Source organism: Hyperolius riggenbachi, chromosome 3 (assembly GCF_040937935.1).
Source record: "Hyperolius riggenbachi isolate aHypRig1 chromosome 3, aHypRig1.pri, whole genome shotgun sequence".
In the NCBI taxonomy this organism is placed as follows: domain Eukaryota; kingdom Metazoa; phylum Chordata; class Amphibia; order Anura; family Hyperoliidae; genus Hyperolius; species Hyperolius riggenbachi.
Window position 1 is genome coordinate 167,436,538 of NC_090648.1, and position 18,765 is coordinate 167,455,302.

General features: G+C 44.4%; 2 protein-coding genes across 10 annotated transcripts in view; one reads left to right on the plus strand and one right to left on the minus strand.

The window, feature by feature from the left end:
- POLG (DNA polymerase gamma, catalytic subunit) overlaps nt 1–16,540 on the plus strand; it is a 59,288-nt gene extending 42,748 nt beyond the window's left edge. For both annotated transcript variants that reach the window (XM_068275209.1, XM_068275210.1), the window contains exons 17-22: nt 835–1,081; nt 6,601–6,723; nt 8,406–8,571; nt 10,190–10,398; nt 11,494–11,651; nt 16,290–16,540. In XM_068275209.1, coding sequence (XP_068131310.1) covers nt 835–1,081; nt 6,601–6,723; nt 8,406–8,571; nt 10,190–10,398; nt 11,494–11,651; nt 16,290–16,354 — 968 coding nt within the window. In that variant the 3' untranslated portion in view covers nt 16,355–16,540. The remainder of the gene's footprint in view (nt 1–834; nt 1,082–6,600; nt 6,724–8,405; nt 8,572–10,189; nt 10,399–11,493; nt 11,652–16,289) is intronic.
- FANCI (FA complementation group I) overlaps nt 16,200–18,765 on the minus strand; it is a 104,049-nt gene continuing 101,483 nt past the window's right edge. For all 8 annotated transcript variants that reach the window (XM_068275207.1, XM_068275203.1, XM_068275204.1 and 5 more), the window contains one exon: nt 16,200–16,616. In XM_068275207.1, coding sequence (XP_068131308.1) covers nt 16,560–16,616 — 57 coding nt within the window. In that variant the 3' untranslated portion in view covers nt 16,200–16,559. The remainder of the gene's footprint in view (nt 16,617–18,765) is intronic.

The following is an 18,765-nucleotide window of genomic DNA, read 5'->3' on the forward strand; positions in this document are numbered from 1 at the left end:
TTTCAGGTTGCACTGCCTTTGGATAATGCATAGTAATGGAGTGTGGTTTCAGGTTGCACGGCCTTTGGACGGTATATAGTAATGGAGTGTGGTTTCAGTTTGCATTGATTTTGGATGGCACATAGTAATGAAGTGTGATTTCAGGTTGCACTGCCTTTGGATAGTGCCTAGTAATGGACTGTTATTTCAGGTTGCACTGCCTTTGGATAGTACCTAGTAATGGAGTGTGATTTCAGGTTGCACTGCCTTTGGATAATGCATAGTAATGGAGTGTGATTTCAGGATGCACTGCCTTTGGATAGTACCTAGTAATGGAGTGTGATTTCAGGATGCACTGCCTTTGGATAATGCATAGTAATGGAGTGTGATTTCAGGTTGCACTGCCTTTGGATAGTGCCTAGTAATGGAGTGTGATTTCAGGTTGCACTGCCTTTGGATAATGCATAATAATGGAGTGTGATTTCAGGTTGCACTGCCTTTGGATAATGCATAGTAATGGAGTGTGATTTCAGGATGCACTGCCTTTGGATAATGCATAGTAATGGAGTGTGATTTCAGGTTGCACTGCCTTTGGATAATGCATAGTAATGGAGTGTGATTTCAGGATGCACTGCCTTTGGATAGTACCTAGTAATGGAGTGTGATTTCAGGTTGCACTGCCTTTGGATAATGCATAGTAATGGAGTGTGATTTCAGGATGCACTGCCTTTGGATAATGCATAGTAATGGAGTGTGATTTCAGGTTGCACTGCCTTTGGATAGTACCTAGTAATGGAGTGTGATTTCAGGATGCACTGCCTTTGGATAATGCATAGTAATGGAGTGTGATTACAGGATGCACTGCCTTTGGATGGATGACACTACAGGGTAAGAAGAGCACTGGGACAGATCTGCACAGTAATACAGCTTCTACCGTGGGAATAAGCCGTGAGCACGCCAAGGTCTTCAACTACGGTCGTATTTACGGCGCTGGCCAGCCCTTTGCTGAACGGCTGCTCATGCAGTTTAACCACAGGCTCACCCAAACAGAAGCAGCGGATAAAGCCAAACAATTGTATGCAGCAACAAAGGGAGTCAGGAGGTGAGTACCACATAAGCATGTTTACACTTGTCAATTGTAGGAGAGAATTATGCAGAAAAAGGAAAAACAAAGTTTTATACATACCTCTGGCTCCCTCCAGCCCCTTCAGGCTGTTCAGAACCTCACTTTCCTCCTCTGCCACCTGGATCCTCTGGTATGGTTCACAGTAGTTTCCCAAGTCGTCACAGTCTGGCTGTGCATGCTCCTGCAGGCATAAGTGTTCCTCGGCTGCGCAGTAGGTAATGCACAGGCGCAAAACTCTCCCAGCGACAAGAGCACAATGGGGTGTGCGTGCGCAACCAGACCATGCACAGCTAGCCCCGACTTGGGAAATTACCGGGACCCATAGCATGAAGGGGGTTGGAGGAAGCCCCAGATATGTATAAATACCTTTTTTGGGGCTGATTTCAGCTTTACTTTAAAGAGAATCTGTATTGTTAAAATCGCACAAAAGTAAACATACCAGTGCGTTAGGGGACATCTCCTATTACCCTCTGTCACAATTTCGCCGCTCCTCGCCGCATTAAAAGTGGTTAAAAACAGTTTTAAAAAGTTTGTTGATAAACAAACAAAATGGCCACCAAAACAGGAAGTGGGTTGATGTACAGTATGTCCACACATAGAAAATACATCCATACACAAGCAGGCTGTATACACCCTTCCTTTTGTATCTCAAGAGATCATTTGTGTGTTTCTTTCCCCCTGCAGCTATCTTCCACTGAAGTGTCAGGCTGTTTCTTCCTGCAGAGTGCAGACAGCTCTGCCTGTATGTAATTCCTCAGTATGTAAAAAGCCCAGCCAGCTCAGAGGAGGATTTATCCAGCTTGTAAAAGATGAGAGAAGAGAGAAGCTGCCCTAATCTAAATAATACACAGGCAGTGTGCAGAGCGGGGCCTGGAGGGGGGAGATGCATCACAGAACCACAACACTGAAGAACTTGGCAGCCTTCCAGACACAGGCTGACAAGTCTGACAAGAGAGAGATAAGTTGATTTATTACAGAGATGGTGATAGTAGAACGTGCTGCAGTAAGCCAGAACACATTAGAATAGCTTTTGGAACTTGTAGGATGATAAAAAACAGGATGCAATTTTTGTTACAGAGTCTCTTTAAAGCACACCTGAACTGAGAGGAATATGGAGGCCGACTATTTTCTTTTAAGCAAAGCATATTGCCTGGCTGTCCTACGTGCTTGTTTTAGGTGTGTGAATCGGATGCTACTGATGCCAAAGAGGTCAGCAGGACTGCCAGAGAACTGGTATTGCTTAAAAGGAAATAAATATGACAGGCTCCATACGCCTCTCAATTCAGATTCCCTACAAGATTTGTTTTTCAAAATATCTTTAAGCCTCTGGAAGTATATTGAGATGCCTGTAAGTCCAGCATTTTTCCCAGTGCTAGATCAAGCAGAAACATGACTGTGGTGGGTTCCCTGGCAGATTCAGGAGGTTGGAAGAACTTGCCTATTGATAGTGAGCCAGCTACATCTTCCTGCCCATGTGCCCTGGTCTTCATGTACTTTCAGGTGCAGGGAGGGACTCAGAAGCCGGCGAGTCCATTGGATTTTATTACAGGTTCCCTTTCGGGCTGCAGGTTATGCATTTTAAGGGCTGGTTCACACTGGCACTTTCAGGTAAACGGATCCGATTTCTGTTGCAATGTTTGTGTCCTTCTCCATTCCATTGGTACCCGTTTTGCCTTTGTGTCCTTTACGTTACAATGGAAGGTGCTAATCTCCTTCCTACTTTGAAATGCATACATTTTTCAATACATAAATGCAACGCAGATTTCAAGCATAGCAGAGAAACAAAGCAATTTTGCAATGAAAAACCCCCAAACCTTGCAAGTGAGCTAAATCGTTGCAGTGTTGCCCCTCCTCGGTTATTATTTGCATATATTGCACTGGAGTTGCATATTGAGCATTTTTTTTTTATCCACCATTTGGTGCATTGTCTTTATTTGCTACTCCTGCTTCCTAGAGTTTGCAGCTGCTGCAAGATGGTAACAGCGACATTCATTGCATGATGGGAAAGGCAATGCAATCTTGCAGGGGGTGCTCGAGGGGCTTGTGTGACAGGACAAGTGGCTACAGAGGTCTGTTTTTATAGTCAGTGTGTTGTAAAGATCCATTTTCTCATTGCCTCCCATGCAGCACTTTAGCCTCCGTTTCGGTTCTGCTGTCTGGAAAAATCGCTGCAGCACTAAACTTCTGTTCCGTTCAGCAGAGTGTGCGGAACGGATCCGTTCGAATGGACCAATGTGAACGGACTCATGAGTTAACATTGGATGCGTTTGCATCTGTACGGTTGCGATCCGCTAATGGAACAGTTTTTTTTTTTTTTTGTGCCAGTGTGAACCTGGCCTAAAGATCATATCGGGGCCACTAAATAAGGCTCAGTGGCCGTAGTTTGACAACCACTGGTCTAGGCACCAAAAACGCATGAAAATAATTTTCTGAGATGTTATTTGAAGGAGTTTATTTTGACTGACCCAGTTACTAACTGCATACAGTTTGCATGAAAGCGAGATTTATTAGCATCTCATTGACCATCCCCAGAGAAGAGGCAGAGCAGCTCAGGAACAAATGTTTCTGTCCTCTTTAGGCCTCGTTCAGATGGGATGCTGAACTCGGTACACGCACTATTGCAGCTTCGCTCAGATGGGACTCCATCACAGGCAAACGCAGGTGCGGTGGGGGGATGGATTACAGCAGCCCAGAATCAGAATCCCCCCTCAGACCAGGGCCGGTGCAATGTCTGGGGACAGGCACATGTTGAGACACCAGAATATCTGCAGGCATCCTGCAGCTCATAGCACCGTGCTGCTGCCTGCACTATGTGCCGGCCCACCCCCTTTCTTTCCCTGCTACAGTTGACTTTGGATGTAGCAGCAGCGTGTGTACAGAGCATGGAGCAGCTCTGGGGAACTTAACAGAGCCAGGTATGAGCTCAGCCCTGTGTGAATGCTTCACTTTCCCCTTCATTAGCAATGTCGGCTGTCCTCATTATTATCTGTATCCAAACTGCTCCTGATAGATCCCATTGTCGATCGGAAGCAGTTCGGACATTTAGGAAATAATTGTCAGATCCTTTCAGTGGGATGCGAAATTGCATTATGTGTACCCAGCATGATGTACCATATTATTATATTGTATTGTGCATGGCTGAGGAAGAACTTTCAGGAACCCCCCCCTTAAAAATCCTGGGTTTGCCCCTGTTCATGGAAGGGCATCCTGTCCAGCTCTGGTACCGAGCACTAACAAGCACCAGGCCAGACTGTCTGTCTGATTGAGTCCTTAAAGGGAACCCAAAGCGAGAAGGATATGGAGGCTGCCATATTTATTACCTTTTAAACAATACTAGTTGCCTGGCAGCCCTGCTGGTCTATTTGGCTGCAGTAGTTTCTGAATCACACACCCGAAAGGAGCATGCAGCTAATGTCAAATTTGACAGAAATGTCAGAAAGGTCCAGTGCACACCAAAACCGCTAGCAGATCGTCAAAACGCTAGCGGTTTTTGGAGCTGATTTCAGAGCGATTCTAGGCATGTATGGAGACGTTTCCTAAACATGCCTAGCGTTTTTGTGTAGCAGATTAATATTGTTACAGTAAAAGCTGTTACTGAACAGCTTCTATAACAAAAACGCCTGGAAAACCGCTCTGATGTAGCGCTTTCCAGATCGGTTTGCGTTTTTCCTTTACTTTACATTTACAGGACAAAACTCTTCTGAAAACCACAAACGTGCAGCAGGAGGCACGTTTGCGGTTGGGAAAAACCTCAAACCGCTAGTGTGCACCATCCCATTGAAATACATTAGCCAAGCGTTTTCACTGGCGGATGCAGCTGGCGGATCGGTGCTAAAACCGCTCAGTATGCACTGGGCAAAACACCTGATCTGCTGCATGCTTTTTTTCAGGGTCTATGGCTAAAAGTAGATGAGCAGGGTATCCAGGTAACTGGTATTGCTTAACGGGAACCTAAACTGAGGGTATGGATTTTTTTTTTAAATAATACCAGTTTCCTGCTGATCCTGCATCTCTGATACTTTTAGCCACAGCCCCTGAACAAGCATGCAGATCAGGTGCTCTGACTGAAGCTTGCTTGTTTCAGGTGTGTGATTCAGCCACTACTGCAACCAGAAAGATCAGCAGGGCTGCCAGGCAACTGGTATTGTTTAAAAGGAAATATCCATATCCCTCTCAGTTAAGGTTCCCTTTAAAGGAAATAAATATGGCAGCCTCCATATACCTCTTGCTGCAGGTTCCCTTTAACCTCCTTGGCGGTAACCCCGAACGTAGTTCGGGGTAAGCCGCCGGAGGGTGCCGCTCAGGCCCTGCTGGGCCGATTTGTTTAATTTTTTTTTTTGCTGGACGCAGCTAGCACATTGCTAGCTGCGCCAGCACACTGATCGCCGCTATCAGTCGCGCCGCACGGCCCCCCCCCCCCCCCAGACCCCGTGCGCTGCCTGGCCAATCAGTGCCAGGCAGCACCGAGGGGTGGCCCGGGACTCCCAATGACGTCGGTGACGTCATCACGCCCCGTCGCCATGGCGACGGGGGAAGCCCTCCAGGAAATCCCGTTCTTTGAACGGGATTTCCTGATCGAAGAGGGCGGGGGATGCCGCTGAGCAGCGGCTATCATGTAGCGAGCCCTGGGCTCGCTACATGATGTAGGAAAAAAAAATTTAAAAAAAAAACTGCTGCGCTCCCTCCTGGCAGATTTTTTTATACCGCCAGGAGGGTTAAAGAGAATCTGTACTGTCCAATTTGTACGAAAAAAAAATAGAGTCCCTGTGATCTCCTGGGTCCCTATTTGTCGTTTCCGCCGATCCCCTATGCGATCCTGGCTTTTAATCAGATTTATGCAGTGTTTACAACACACACACACACACACACACACACACACACACACACACACACACACACACACACACACACACACACACACACACACACACACACACACCTAATGTTACAGTATACTACAACTTTGTATTACATAGTGAATTATCTGCACTCCAGTCTGGGTCACAGTTTGCATGTGACAGGCAGCAGCTCCCTTCCCCCTCAGCCTCACAAACTGCAATAAACAAAGCACACAGGTGTGAGCCTGAAGGGGGGCGTGCATAACTTGTCCCTATCACAGCAGAGGCAGCTCCTTCCTCCCTGGGTCGACAAAGCTTGACAAAGAAAAGAAGATTACATACAGTATATTACAGAGACAGTGCAACTGGAAAAGGCTGCAGTAATCCAGAGCACATTAAAACAGGTATAGGAACCTATAGGATAGAAGAAATAAGGCTGAAAAGGCTTCATAGAAGACTCAACTGAATCAGCACTCCTCTTTGTTACACTGCTGGCACAGTATGGATGGAGAGTGACTGGATCACGCCTGCACGTTTGTGTCACTCCTGAACTGTCACCCCAAAAAATCCCTAATGATTGTTTTATACCACATGTTTCTAGCATCTGTCTGTAGGCTGAGCTGTGGACACCATCTCATGATATCTGGGGTATTTCAGGTACATCTTATCTGAAGATGCAGAGTGGCTGGTAGAAGAGCTGGGGATCTCTGTTGAGAGAGGAGTGGAGAATTCTGTGAGCCTGGATGATGTGAGGAAGATTCAAAAACAGGCATCATTCAAGTAAGTCATTACGCCCACTGCAAAGCATCATCTATAGTGCTCTATGGACCAGAGGCATGCAGACTGCAGGCAGTGAAAGTCTCTAATCCTTCCCCCATTATGTCCCCAACTAAACTGCTTGTGGGTAGTTATTGGTAAGAGAACATTTGTGTGCAGTGACGCTGTATGCAGCATGAGGGGGAGCCGTTGCATTCAGATTTAATGACAATTACATGCAGCTTATAATTGGGCCAATTTTAAAATTGCCAGGAAGTGTACCGTATTTTGATTGGCCCAATTTTAAACTGCATATAATATGCACAAAATTTGCATAAATGCCATAATCATTAGGCTGTCATTTATAATCTCTAAGCTAAATTCAGAGTGGGGCATTGAGGTGTAAGAGTATCCCAATACAGAGCATGCAGTGTTACTGCATAACTTGCATTTACAGTGCCAGTCAAGCATACTTTTCATTGACTATCTGCAACCGAAAATTAGATTTTATGGGGAGGGAAGTATGTGCAAATAAACCTTTTTCATAACCGCATCAGGGCCAGGCTGAGGCAGAGGCTCCAGCCTCAGGGCGCAGTGCAAGAGGGGGCACACAACTCACTCAGCTATCATTCCCCTGTTGTGTTTGAGGCAGAGAAAAATAAGAAAAGGGAATACACGGCAGTGACTGCAAGACAGATAACTAGAGATTAAGGTGTTGGGGGCCCTGGGGTGCCTCTTAGTCTAATAGCTCTCAATGTGCTGGGGTGGAAGGGATGGAGGGTCGCACTTTGGTGTCTCAGCCTTGGGTGCTGGAGGACCTTGTCCCGGCTCTGAACAGCATAATGTGGCGTTATACACACATATTATAGTTACATAGTTGGGTAGAAAAAAGGACATTGATCAGAGCTCAACCAGAAAATATGGAACAACTAGTCTGCACCCCCAGATAGCCATGTTAAACCACAGAAAGGTGAGGAACCCTTACAAGGCTTGGACCAATTAGCCCTAAGGCTCCTTTCACACTATGCTCGTTACGTTGCGATAAGATCGCAGTGCAACAGTGCCGAAAAGACATTAGAAGTGCGATGAATACAGTACCGTTGAACATATGCTTCACTGCCACTGTAAACACACATGGTGCCCTGTAAACGCACTGCATGTTGCAAGTTATCCCGATATTTCCCTCTGATGAATTTATGCATGTCACTTCGATATCTTCTAAGGCTTCTTTTATCCAGACTAAATAAGCTCAGTTTACCTAACCTTTCATGTGAAAGGGACCCTTAAAATGAAAATCTGCACTTACTTGGTGCTTCCACCAGCCCTCCATAGCCAGCGAGGTCCCTTGGCATCCACTGGGTCCCTTCCATGGTCCCCCTGGTGGCCCCGATAGCCTGGCGACTTCGGGCAAACTGCGCATGGGCAGCCCGTTCCACTCATCCAGCTTGATCATGGGTGCCACTATAAGCCTCCTGTGCATGCGCGGTTCAGTCTTTTGAGAACCGTGCATGTGCAGGAGACTTAGAGTAATGCACGCACGATCGAGCCAGGTGGCCTTACAAGAGAGGGTTAGCATTATGCTACCATCCTGAGTTTTTATTTCCTTTTTGATGCATCGCAAAATGTTATTTGCTTTAGTGGCAGCTGCCTGGCATTGAATATGTTGAAGTGATTAAATTTCTATGGTAACTAATGTCTCTGATCAGTTCAAGGAGGAAGTGGAACTTGATAAGTCGTAAGATATGGACTGGCGGTACAGAATCTGAGATGTTCAACAAACTGGAAAGTATTGCTATGAGTTCTTCCCCCAGTACACCAGTTCTGGGATGTCACATCAGCAGGGCACTGGAACCAGCAGTTGTACAAGGAGAGGTACAAAACAACCTTCATCATTCTTGTGTTTAAATATTGTGTAATGTGAAAGATGTGGTCCATTTCCTGCTTTTACTTTTCTACTGCAAATTAAGTCTAGATGCTGTTTTGTACACCTCAGACACGTGCCATTTGCACTGAAGTCAGGTGAGAAGATTTCCTCCCATAAATAAAAAAACACATTTTTTTACTCTGAAAACGGACTTTGCATTGTATTCATAATTCCTTTATTCATCTTCTAACTTAAGGTGGCCATACACTGGTCGATTTGCCATCAGATCGACCAACAGATAGATCCCTCTCTGATCGAATCTGATCAGAGAGGGATCGTATGGTTGCCTTTACTGCAAACAGATAGTGAATCTATTTCAGCATGAAACCGATTCCAATCTGCGAAGCTGCCGCCTCCCCCGCCAGCTATACATTACCTGATCCGGCCGGCGCGTGTCCCCTGGTCTCCGCTGCTCCTTCTCCGCGCTCGGCTCCGGGTTTCGGACCGGCTGGCTTCACTTCTTTCTGTCCGGGGAAGTTTAAACAGTAGAGGGCGCTCTACTGTTTAAACTTCCTGCCGGGACAGGAAGTAGTCAGCAGGTCCAGAACCCGGAACCCAGCGGAGAAGAAGACAGCGGAGACCAGGGGACTTGCGCCGGCCTGAGCAGATAATGTAATTGCCGCTAGCGACGGTCGTCAGGCATTCGAACGCCGCTATCAACGCACTCCTGACCCACTAGCGATCGAGCAAAATCTTCCGCACGGACGGATCGTCGGGAACGATTGATTTCGGACGGAAATCGATCGTTCTGTCAGCGTTTGCGCAACGATTTCACAGCAGATTCGATCAGTGATCGAATGTTGTATATCAGCGGGGAAATCGTTAGGTGTATGGGCCCCTTTAAGCAGAAATGCTTTCTGATTGCCTCACTGTCTTCAGGAGAGTTTGCCGTGTCAGAGAAGTGTTTGTTTACATTTCTCACTTGATCAACATTATCTCCAACTTTAATGCTGGGCACACACTATGAGATTTTCTGGCCGATTTACTGTCAGATCGATTATTTCCAACATGTCAGATTTGCTTTCCGATCGATTTCCAAACATTTTCCGATCGGTTTCCTATTAGAGTTAATGGAAATTGATCGGACAGTAAATCGGCCAGAAAATCTCATAGTGTGTACCCAGCATCACCCTTTGACTGATGTTCCAGTAAAAAAAAAAAAAAAAAAGCTGGTTGTATATAATATGTTGTGAATAATTTATTAGAGCAAAGAAGAAATTATGGGTTATATTCCGCTTTAAACACACACACACACACACACACACACACACACCTACCTTTTAGGCTGTCACAACTTTTCTTGTGAAACAACTAAAAAAAAAATAAAAAATCTCTTGCTATTCTTCAAGCAGCTGATAAGACTGGCTTATAAACTAACAGGATATAAGCCAGACGAAGGCTGCAAGGCCGAAAGCTTGCTTATTTTTATTTATTTTTAGTTAGCCAATAAATGGTATCATCCTGGTTTAAAACATTTCTTGCTTTTATCTACTTATATATGTGTGTTTTTTTTCCTGGCATAGTATGGCCAATCCTCCTGCTTTAATGTATTTTGTCTTGTTTTAGTTTATAACCAGCAGAGTGAATTGGGTTGTACAGAGTTCAGCTGTTGACTATCTTCATCTGATGCTGGTGGCCATGAAGTGGCTGTTTGAGGAGCATAACATAGATGGGCGCTTCTGCATCAGTATCCATGACGAGGTGCGCTACCTGGTGTGCAGCGAGGACAGATACCGCGCAGCATTGGCGCTCCAAATCACTAATCTACTTACAAGGTATAGACACTGTTCCAGGGAGAACAAAAAAAAAAAAAAGCTTGGAACTCTAGCTTTAAACAAGCAGTTTCCATACAATTACTGATTAGCCTTCATCTGCACCAAACAGCTTGTGCATTTTTAATTCTTAATTTTTATTCTTTAATGCAGATCCGAGCTGGAAAACTAACTATAACAAGTAACTTGTCTATCTTATATAAAGTTTAGATAGTTTACACAACAAATCTAGCTGCAAACAGCTTCAATAGTATATGATTATTTATTCCTGTGATACAATGACAGCGGCCATGTTCTGTTTGTCACAGGCTGAGGGCTGGAGATGCGTGTAATGTGACAAATTCAGTCCCCTCTCCTTGTGAAATCCCTGGCTAGTAACTTCCTCCTCCTGCCCAGACTGAGCTCCCATAAGCCCTTGCTACAGTGCCAAGGCACTCTGAAGCTGTGGGTGAGGCTTGTTTATAGGGAATTCGAGTATTAAAACAAAATAAAGTATTTGGCTTGAGGAATCCCCTATAAACTATATGAAAGGAACACAATTATGCAATGAGTAAAAGTTTATCTTAGATCCACTTTAACCAAAATATGAAGATCTAATTAAATTTGTACCCAAACAGGCAATTCTCCATTAAAGCACAGTATAAAACAAGGCAGGTGAAGTGTTACGATGCAGTGCACAATATACACAAAGGTGCACAAACCACTGAAGAAATATAAAAGTCAGAGGTAATTCAGTAATCAAACTCATATCGTGGTATTTACGGCACTTAGACAGTTTGTGAGTTGGGTTACCCTGTAGGCGACAGGGTCGGAAAGTCAGTATGAGGGAACATGGATGGGTTAATATCACTAAATATATGCTGCATGTTGTGTAACAGCATCACACATACTATGATCTACAAGTAAATGAGACTTTGCATAGAAAGCAATGTGACACATTCCCTTACTGCTGCACTATGGTGTGATGCATTTTTCAGTGTAATGAGTATGGTCAGGTCTGCATAAGAAAGCAGCACAGGTGTATGTTGGCATACGAGCCCTTGGAAGATATCATTTGAGTCCAGCATGGTTCCTGCTTCATGTGTGTTTGTTTTCCAGATGTATGTTTGCTTACAAGCTTGGGATGCAGGATTTGCCTCAGTCGGTGGCATTTTTCAGTGCTGTAGACATTGATTGTTGCCTCAGGAAAGAGGTGAACATGGATTGTGTCACTCCATCAAACCCAGCAGGTGTACAGAGATATGGCATTTCCCCAGGTACGGTTCATTTATCTAGATTTTAATCTCATAATCTCAAGGAGATGCACATTTTTATGCATCATGAAAATGGGCTAATCAAATCCCACCTCAGTTGCATGCAGTTGGATCTTTTCAAGTTGCATAATGAATAGGTAATATCACTGCTCCCAGCATAGTTCTGTTGGCAAACAGCTTTATGGAGATAGGCACCTTTTTTACAGTGCTACATTGTCATATTGTAGCCAAACGCAGCTGAAAAGTTGCATTGCAACCATACAGTACAATGTGCTTGACTGCCACTGTAAAATGCACACATTACCCTTAAACGCACTGCATGCTGTGTGTTTTTCCAACAGAGCCCACTGTGCTGTACCGCAATTAATGTGATAGCCCCATAGTGTGTAAGCAGCCTATTTTCCTATAAATGTAAGCATTTACAGTGGAGGAAATAATTATTTGACCCCTCACTGATTTTGTAAGTTTGTCCAATGACAAAGAAATGAAGTCTCAGAACAGTATCATTTCAATGGTAGGTTTATTTTAACAGTGGCAGATAGCACATCAAAAGGAAAATAACCTTAAATAAAAGATTGCAACTGATTTGCATTTCATTGAGTGAAATAAGTTTTTGAACCCCTACCAACCATTAAGAGTTCTGGCTCCCACAGAGTGGTTAGACACTTCTACTCAATTAGTCACCCTCATTAAGGACACCTGTCTTAACTAGTCACCTGTATAAAAGACACCTGTCCACAGAATCAATCAATCAAGCAGACTCCAAACTCTCCAACATGGGAAAGACTAAAGAGCTGTCCAAGGATGTCAGAGACAAAATTGTAGACCTGCACAAGGCTGGAATGGGCTACAAAACCATTAGCAAGAAGCTGGGAGAGAAGGTGACAACTGTTGGTGCGATTGTTCGAAAATGGAAGGAGCACAAAATGACCATCAATCGATCTCGCTCTGGGGCTCCACACAAGATCTTACCTCGTGGGGTGTCAATGGTTCTGAGAAAGGTGAAAAAGCATCCTAGAACTACACGGGAGGAGTTAGTGAATGACCTCAAATTAGCAGGGACCACAGTCACCAAGAAAACCATTGGAAACACATTACACCGCAATGGATTAAAATCCTGCAGGGCTCGCAAGGTCCCCCTGCTCAAGAAGGCACATGTGCAGGCCCGTCTGAAGTTTGCCAATGAACACCTGAATGATTCTGTGAGTGACTGGGAGAAGGTGCTGTGGTCTGATGAGACCAAAATAGAGCTCTTTGGCATTAACTCAGCTCGCTGTGTTTGGAGGAAGAAAAATACTGCCTATGACCCCCAAAACAACGTCCCCACCGTCAAGCATGGGGGTGGAAACATTTTGCTTTGGGGGTGTTTTTCTGCTAAGGGCACAGGACAACTTAATCGCATTAACGGGAAAATAGACGGAGCCATGTATCGTGAAATCCTGAACGACAACCTCCTTCCCTCTGCCAGGAAACTGAAAATGGGTCGTGGATGGGTGTTCCAGCACAACAATGACCCAAAACATACAGCAAAGGCAACAAAGGAGTGGCTCAAGAAGAAGCACATTAAGGTCATGGAGTGTCCTAGTCAGTCTCCGAACCTTAATCCAATAGAAAACCTATGGAGGGAGCTCAAGCTCAGAGTTGCACAGAGACAGCCTCGAAACCTTAGGGATTTAGAGATGATCTGCAAAGAGGAGTGGACCAACATTCCTCCTAAAATGTGTGCAAACTTGGTCATCAATTACAAGAAACGTTTGACCTCTGTGCTTGCAAACAAGGGTTTTTCCACTAAGTATTAAGTCTTTTATTGTTAGAGGGTTCAAAAACTTATTTCACTCAATGAAATGCAAATCAGTTGCTATCTTTTATTTAAGGTTATTTTTTCGATTTTCCTTTTGATGTGCTATCTGCCACTGTTAAAATAAACCTACCATTAAAATGATACTGTTCTGAGACTTTTCATTTCTTTGTCATTGGACAAACTTACAAAATCAGTGAGGGGTCAAATAATTATTTCCTCCACTGTATAGGAATAGTCAGTGATATGCAAATAGTTCTGAGTTGATGCAAGTGTTTATGCAAATATACGCAGCTTGGTCCATTTTCAAGCTGTAAAAAAAGTGCCAATGACCAGGCAGTCAGGAAAGCTTGTGCAGGCCTGCACTGTGGTATGTATGTAATATGTTCTCCATTAAAGGTGGCCACACACCATACAATTTTTAATTCAAGAATTACAATTTTCTGATAGATTGTAGCAGATTAAAAATCTGACCAATGTGCCACACACGTGTTCAATTTTTCCCCAATAATAATGAAAATAAATGATCTTTCAAGAACAACTGATGTGAGAATGCGTTACACTTGCAGTCCACGTAACTCCACTACTTCCTCCGTCAAACCCGCAAAGAGTAAGTAGTGGTGTTTTGTGCACTGCCAGTGGAATGCTTTAGCTATAGGTGATGGCATGGGAAAGTTAACCCCCCTCTGCCATGGGCAGCGCTATCTAATTTAAATTTCAGGTAGCTATAATGACCGCCTGAGCTGATAACTGTGTGTACAGCGTATGCCATCCTGTGAGCGATCAGCCCATGGATCAACTGGTCCCCTGCGATGGACGATCGCATTGTCTGCACTGCTCCCTTACATGACGTAAAGGATGCACCGCCGTCATCTCAGTGCAGTTAAAGGCCCATACACACGTCGGATTTTTGCGAACGACCCGTCGTTTGAACGTTCCGTCGTTCGCACGTCAAATCCGGCGTGTGTACAGACTATCGAGCGGATCGCTGAAAACCAGTCTTATCACCCGAACGATAAGTCTGTACACACGCCGGATTTGACGTGCGAACGACGGAACGTTCAAACGACGGGTCGTTCGCAAAAATCCGACGTGTGTATGGGCCTTAACCCTGAATCTTGTAATCTCAGACAATTTATAGCACAGTTTGGTAATCACACATCTTTCCAAATACAACAGCAGCACAATGGCTTTGTAATCTGAGGTTCCTGCTTGCTCAAGGGTTTATTTCCACTATGCCTGACTCTGCATGAAAGCTGCACAGGGAAACGCTGCCTGTCCATTTCATGTCCTGCCGTCCAGATCACTCTTCGGTGTGAATCTGGATGGCATGCTAATGCAGCCAAATTACTATGCATGGCATGGCTTAGCGATTGCGGCTTTGCAGCAGAATGGGAGCCATGGTCGTATCGGAAACTGTTTCCAGTGGGAATAAGGCCTTATAGTATGGCTAAGGGAAGCAGCGGTGGTGTAGTGTAATATGCAGGTATGAGGAACACACTCATCACATTATCATTTTATGGAAATCCATTTTAATGAAATAGGTGAAACAGAAAGTTCTCTACAACAGCACACAACTTCATATTTAAAACTGTTCATCAGTTTGTGATAGCTTTATATATAGTTTTGCATTAGCAGCAAATATTTCTCAAACTATAGGTGGGTGAAACAGGTCAATCGGTGGCAAATCGGGAGCACATAGCTAGTGGCTTTTAATTCGATGACCGACAAAGCTACTCTCACCAGTCCAGTTCCAGTCTCTTCCCTTCCCACTGGCTGCTTCTTCCTCTTCTCTCCCGAGTTGCCTGTGTGACATCCTAAATGCTAAAGGCCCCTAGTGGTCACATAAGATATGTGCCACAGTGCCCCTAGTGTTTGACCACTGTAGGTACGTCGCATCTGTTCTCTCCCTGCCAGCTGCTTCTAAGTGCCCAAGACTCAGGAGTTAAGAGGAAGCAGCTGGCAGGTGAGTGCTTCAGCTACACTGTGCACAGTCGGGGGGGGGGGGTTGCTGGCTCCCTCGGCAACTGTATTCAACCAAATTGGTCAAATACTGCTTTCTGTTGCTGAAGGAGGCTTTGGAAGTCTTCGGGAGCCTCAGTGCTCCTGAAGATGGCCAGTTGTGTACTGCGCAGCAAGCACCCTCGCAGGCACCGCCTATCTTTGGGAGCACTTAGGCTCCTGAAGTCCCCCGTGGCGGTGGGATTCAAAATGGGGAGCCGCCTCTTACACTAGGGTACTGGGAGAGGGAAGGCTCTATAGGACCCAGAGCCTTCCCTCTCCTGGATGATTTTTTTTTTTTATAAATAGGCTTTTTAAAAACAAAAAACAGGCAGCAGCTTTTCCCAGGGCGTGGCAATAGCAAGAAGAAGTCTAAGGGCCGATTTCCACTGCTAAATGATGCAAATGTGGCTACCTAGCCGCATTGCATCACTTCCACATCTGTCGATGCAGAAGCCAATGGAGGCAATGGGACGCGGCTGCGGCCGTGCAAGAATCTGCAGCATGCTGCAGATTCTCTGATTGCTCCGCACAGCATGCATGCAGTGGAAACTCTTCCATTGCCGTGCATGTGTTTCAGAACACCTGCGGTACGATACGGCTATGTAGCCACATCACACCGCTCCTAGTGGAAACGGGCCTTTAAAGAAAGAACAGTAATACAGGCCCCAGGCAATGCAGTGCTATTTACTGCAACATAATTATCAAACCTCAAAACTGCAATGTTAACAAGCTTAAATCAGCACACAAAATAAGGAGTAGCGTTATTTATTATTGCACATAACTAGGTTCAGTCACCATTTCTGTGAAGTAACCTATTCTTATAACCTGTGTCTTTATAGGTGAAGCTTTGGATATCTATGAAGTAATTAAACTTACTAATGGGAATCTGAGGAAGGGGAGCTGAGCTCTGCCTGCAGCTGTTCCTATCTGACTCCTGCGGAGTTCCAGTCTCTTCATGGTTTTTTTCATGAGATTGATATACGCTCTTATGTTTTGTTTATGGAGAAAATAACGGTTAGCTAGCTTTGTTTAGGTTTTGAAAATAACAGTTAAACTTACATTTTAATAAATTAACATAAGTTTTGGGAAATGGTGAAAGTCGTTGTCAATTACTTCTTTCTTCTTTTCTTTTTTGGTTCCTGACTTTCATTTCGGTCAGTTGCCGACTAGAGGGGAGAAACCAATGATGCATCAATACACACAGCTGTATACAGGCTGATAGTCAGTAGTAGCTACAAGCAGTTCGCCTCACCCATGCTGGACACACTACAGTACTATGGAAATGTTAGTTAAAGAGAAACCATAAAAAAAAGGATTGAACTTCATCCCAATCAGTAGCTAATACCCCCTTTCCCATGAGAAATCATTTCCTTTTCTCAAACGGATCATCAGGGGCGTCTGTATGACTAATATTGTGGTGAAACCCCTCTCATGGTCCTGACAGTTTTCTGTCTGTGAATCTCATTGCACTGTGGGAAATAGCTGTTTACAGCTGTTTCCAACTGCCAAAAAAAGCAAGCAGCATCTTCCACTCACATCACCTATCAGCAGTAAAAATGTCATCATGTGATAAATGTCAGAAAGTAAATTGGAAAGTAAATATTTTACTATGGGCAAACACTGACTAAATCATAATTATTTTAAAAATTAAGCATTTTTTTATTACATTATTTTCACTGGAGTTCCTCTTTAAGCTAAACATGGATTAGCAAATTGGATGCTAATAATTAAAGGTTTAAAAGTGCTTTCAACCTATAAGGAGCTTTATGAGTGCCGCTGTACGAGCCACACAGATCATCCATGTCCCCACTGCACAGCAGATAAACCAATAAGTGTGGTGGAGGGGGTTGGTTAACAAGCAGAGTGAGTATCCATGTATTATTTTATTCATCTCTCTCATTAGCTTCACATACTGCACAATCGGCTTTTGGCTCTCTTCTAGATTTTAGGTCTCTGGCCAACACTGTATTAGAGATCAATAAAATGCTAATAATTGTGGCTTGCATGCAAGTTTATTGTAGCCTGTAGGCAGCTTGGCTTTGGGCCTATCACATGCACTTCCTGTTCATTTTTATTGGCATAAATCTAAGCTGCATAAATTTGCATCAAAGACAAATTCTTTGCATCTCATTGACCACCTATATTCCTCCTCATCTCTGATTCCCTTTAAATCAACTCTGAAGTAACAGTATGCTTAACCTCCCCGGCGTTCTATTAAGATCGCCAGGGTGGCTGCGGGAGGTTTTTTTTTTTTATAAAAAAAAAAATCTATTTTATGCAGCCAACTGAAAGTTGGCTGCATGAAAGCCCACTAGAGGGCGCTTCTGTCGCATATTTCTGATCGCCTCCTGCGATCAGAAGTAACAAGAAGGGCCTTTTCTCGTCGCCATGGCGACGAGCGGAGTGACGTCAGCCGACGTCCTGACGTCAGCCACCTCCGATCCAGTGCTTAGCGCTGGCCGGAACTGATTGGTCCGGCTGCGCAGGGCTCGGGCGGCTGGGGGGACCCTAATCGCCGCCGCTGGCAAAGTGCCGGCTGCGTGTGCTGCTTTTTATTTGATAAAAATCGGCCCAGCAGGGCCTGAGCGGCACCCTCCGGCGGTAATGGACGAGCTGAGCTCGTCCATACCACTCAGGAGGTTAAAGGACATCCGAGGTGAAAATAAACCTCCTAAAATGACTTTTAGATATCCCACAGTTTTATTTTATATTTCAATCTAGTTTTTACTGTTTCATTGTCTCTGTTCAATGACACCTTTATTGAACTATACCAGAACTCAAATCTATTAATTGACTTTTTATCTCTACTCTGCTCTCAGAAGCCATTTACTGACAGGAAGGTGTTTTATGGCTGTAATTACTTATCACTGAGGGTTATGCTATAGTCTGATCTGGGCAGAAACTTGCTAACCTGATGTTTAACTCTTTCAGGCAGAGAAAGAAGAAAAAAAGGAACACAGTCTAGTTATTTGTGTGCTTGGCACTGTACATACACATGTCTATCTCATGATGTCACCTCAGTTATCCCTTTAAAGGGTCATTACAGTCTACTCTACATTAACCATTCAATGGATCCTCTTCTTATATAAAGTTGTAATTACCTGCCAGGTCTTTTTCTTCTTAATCATTCCCAGAGCACCATATCCGCCGACCACCGACACGTATCCCTGCTTCCTTGCAGCAAAATGCCATGGCATGGGACTACTTGTCGGAAGCCAGCAGAAATGGGGTTCTGGGAGTGATTTAGAAGAAATACCTGGCAGGTTATTATAACTTTTTATATGAGAAGAGGATCCATTGCATGTTTAATTTAGA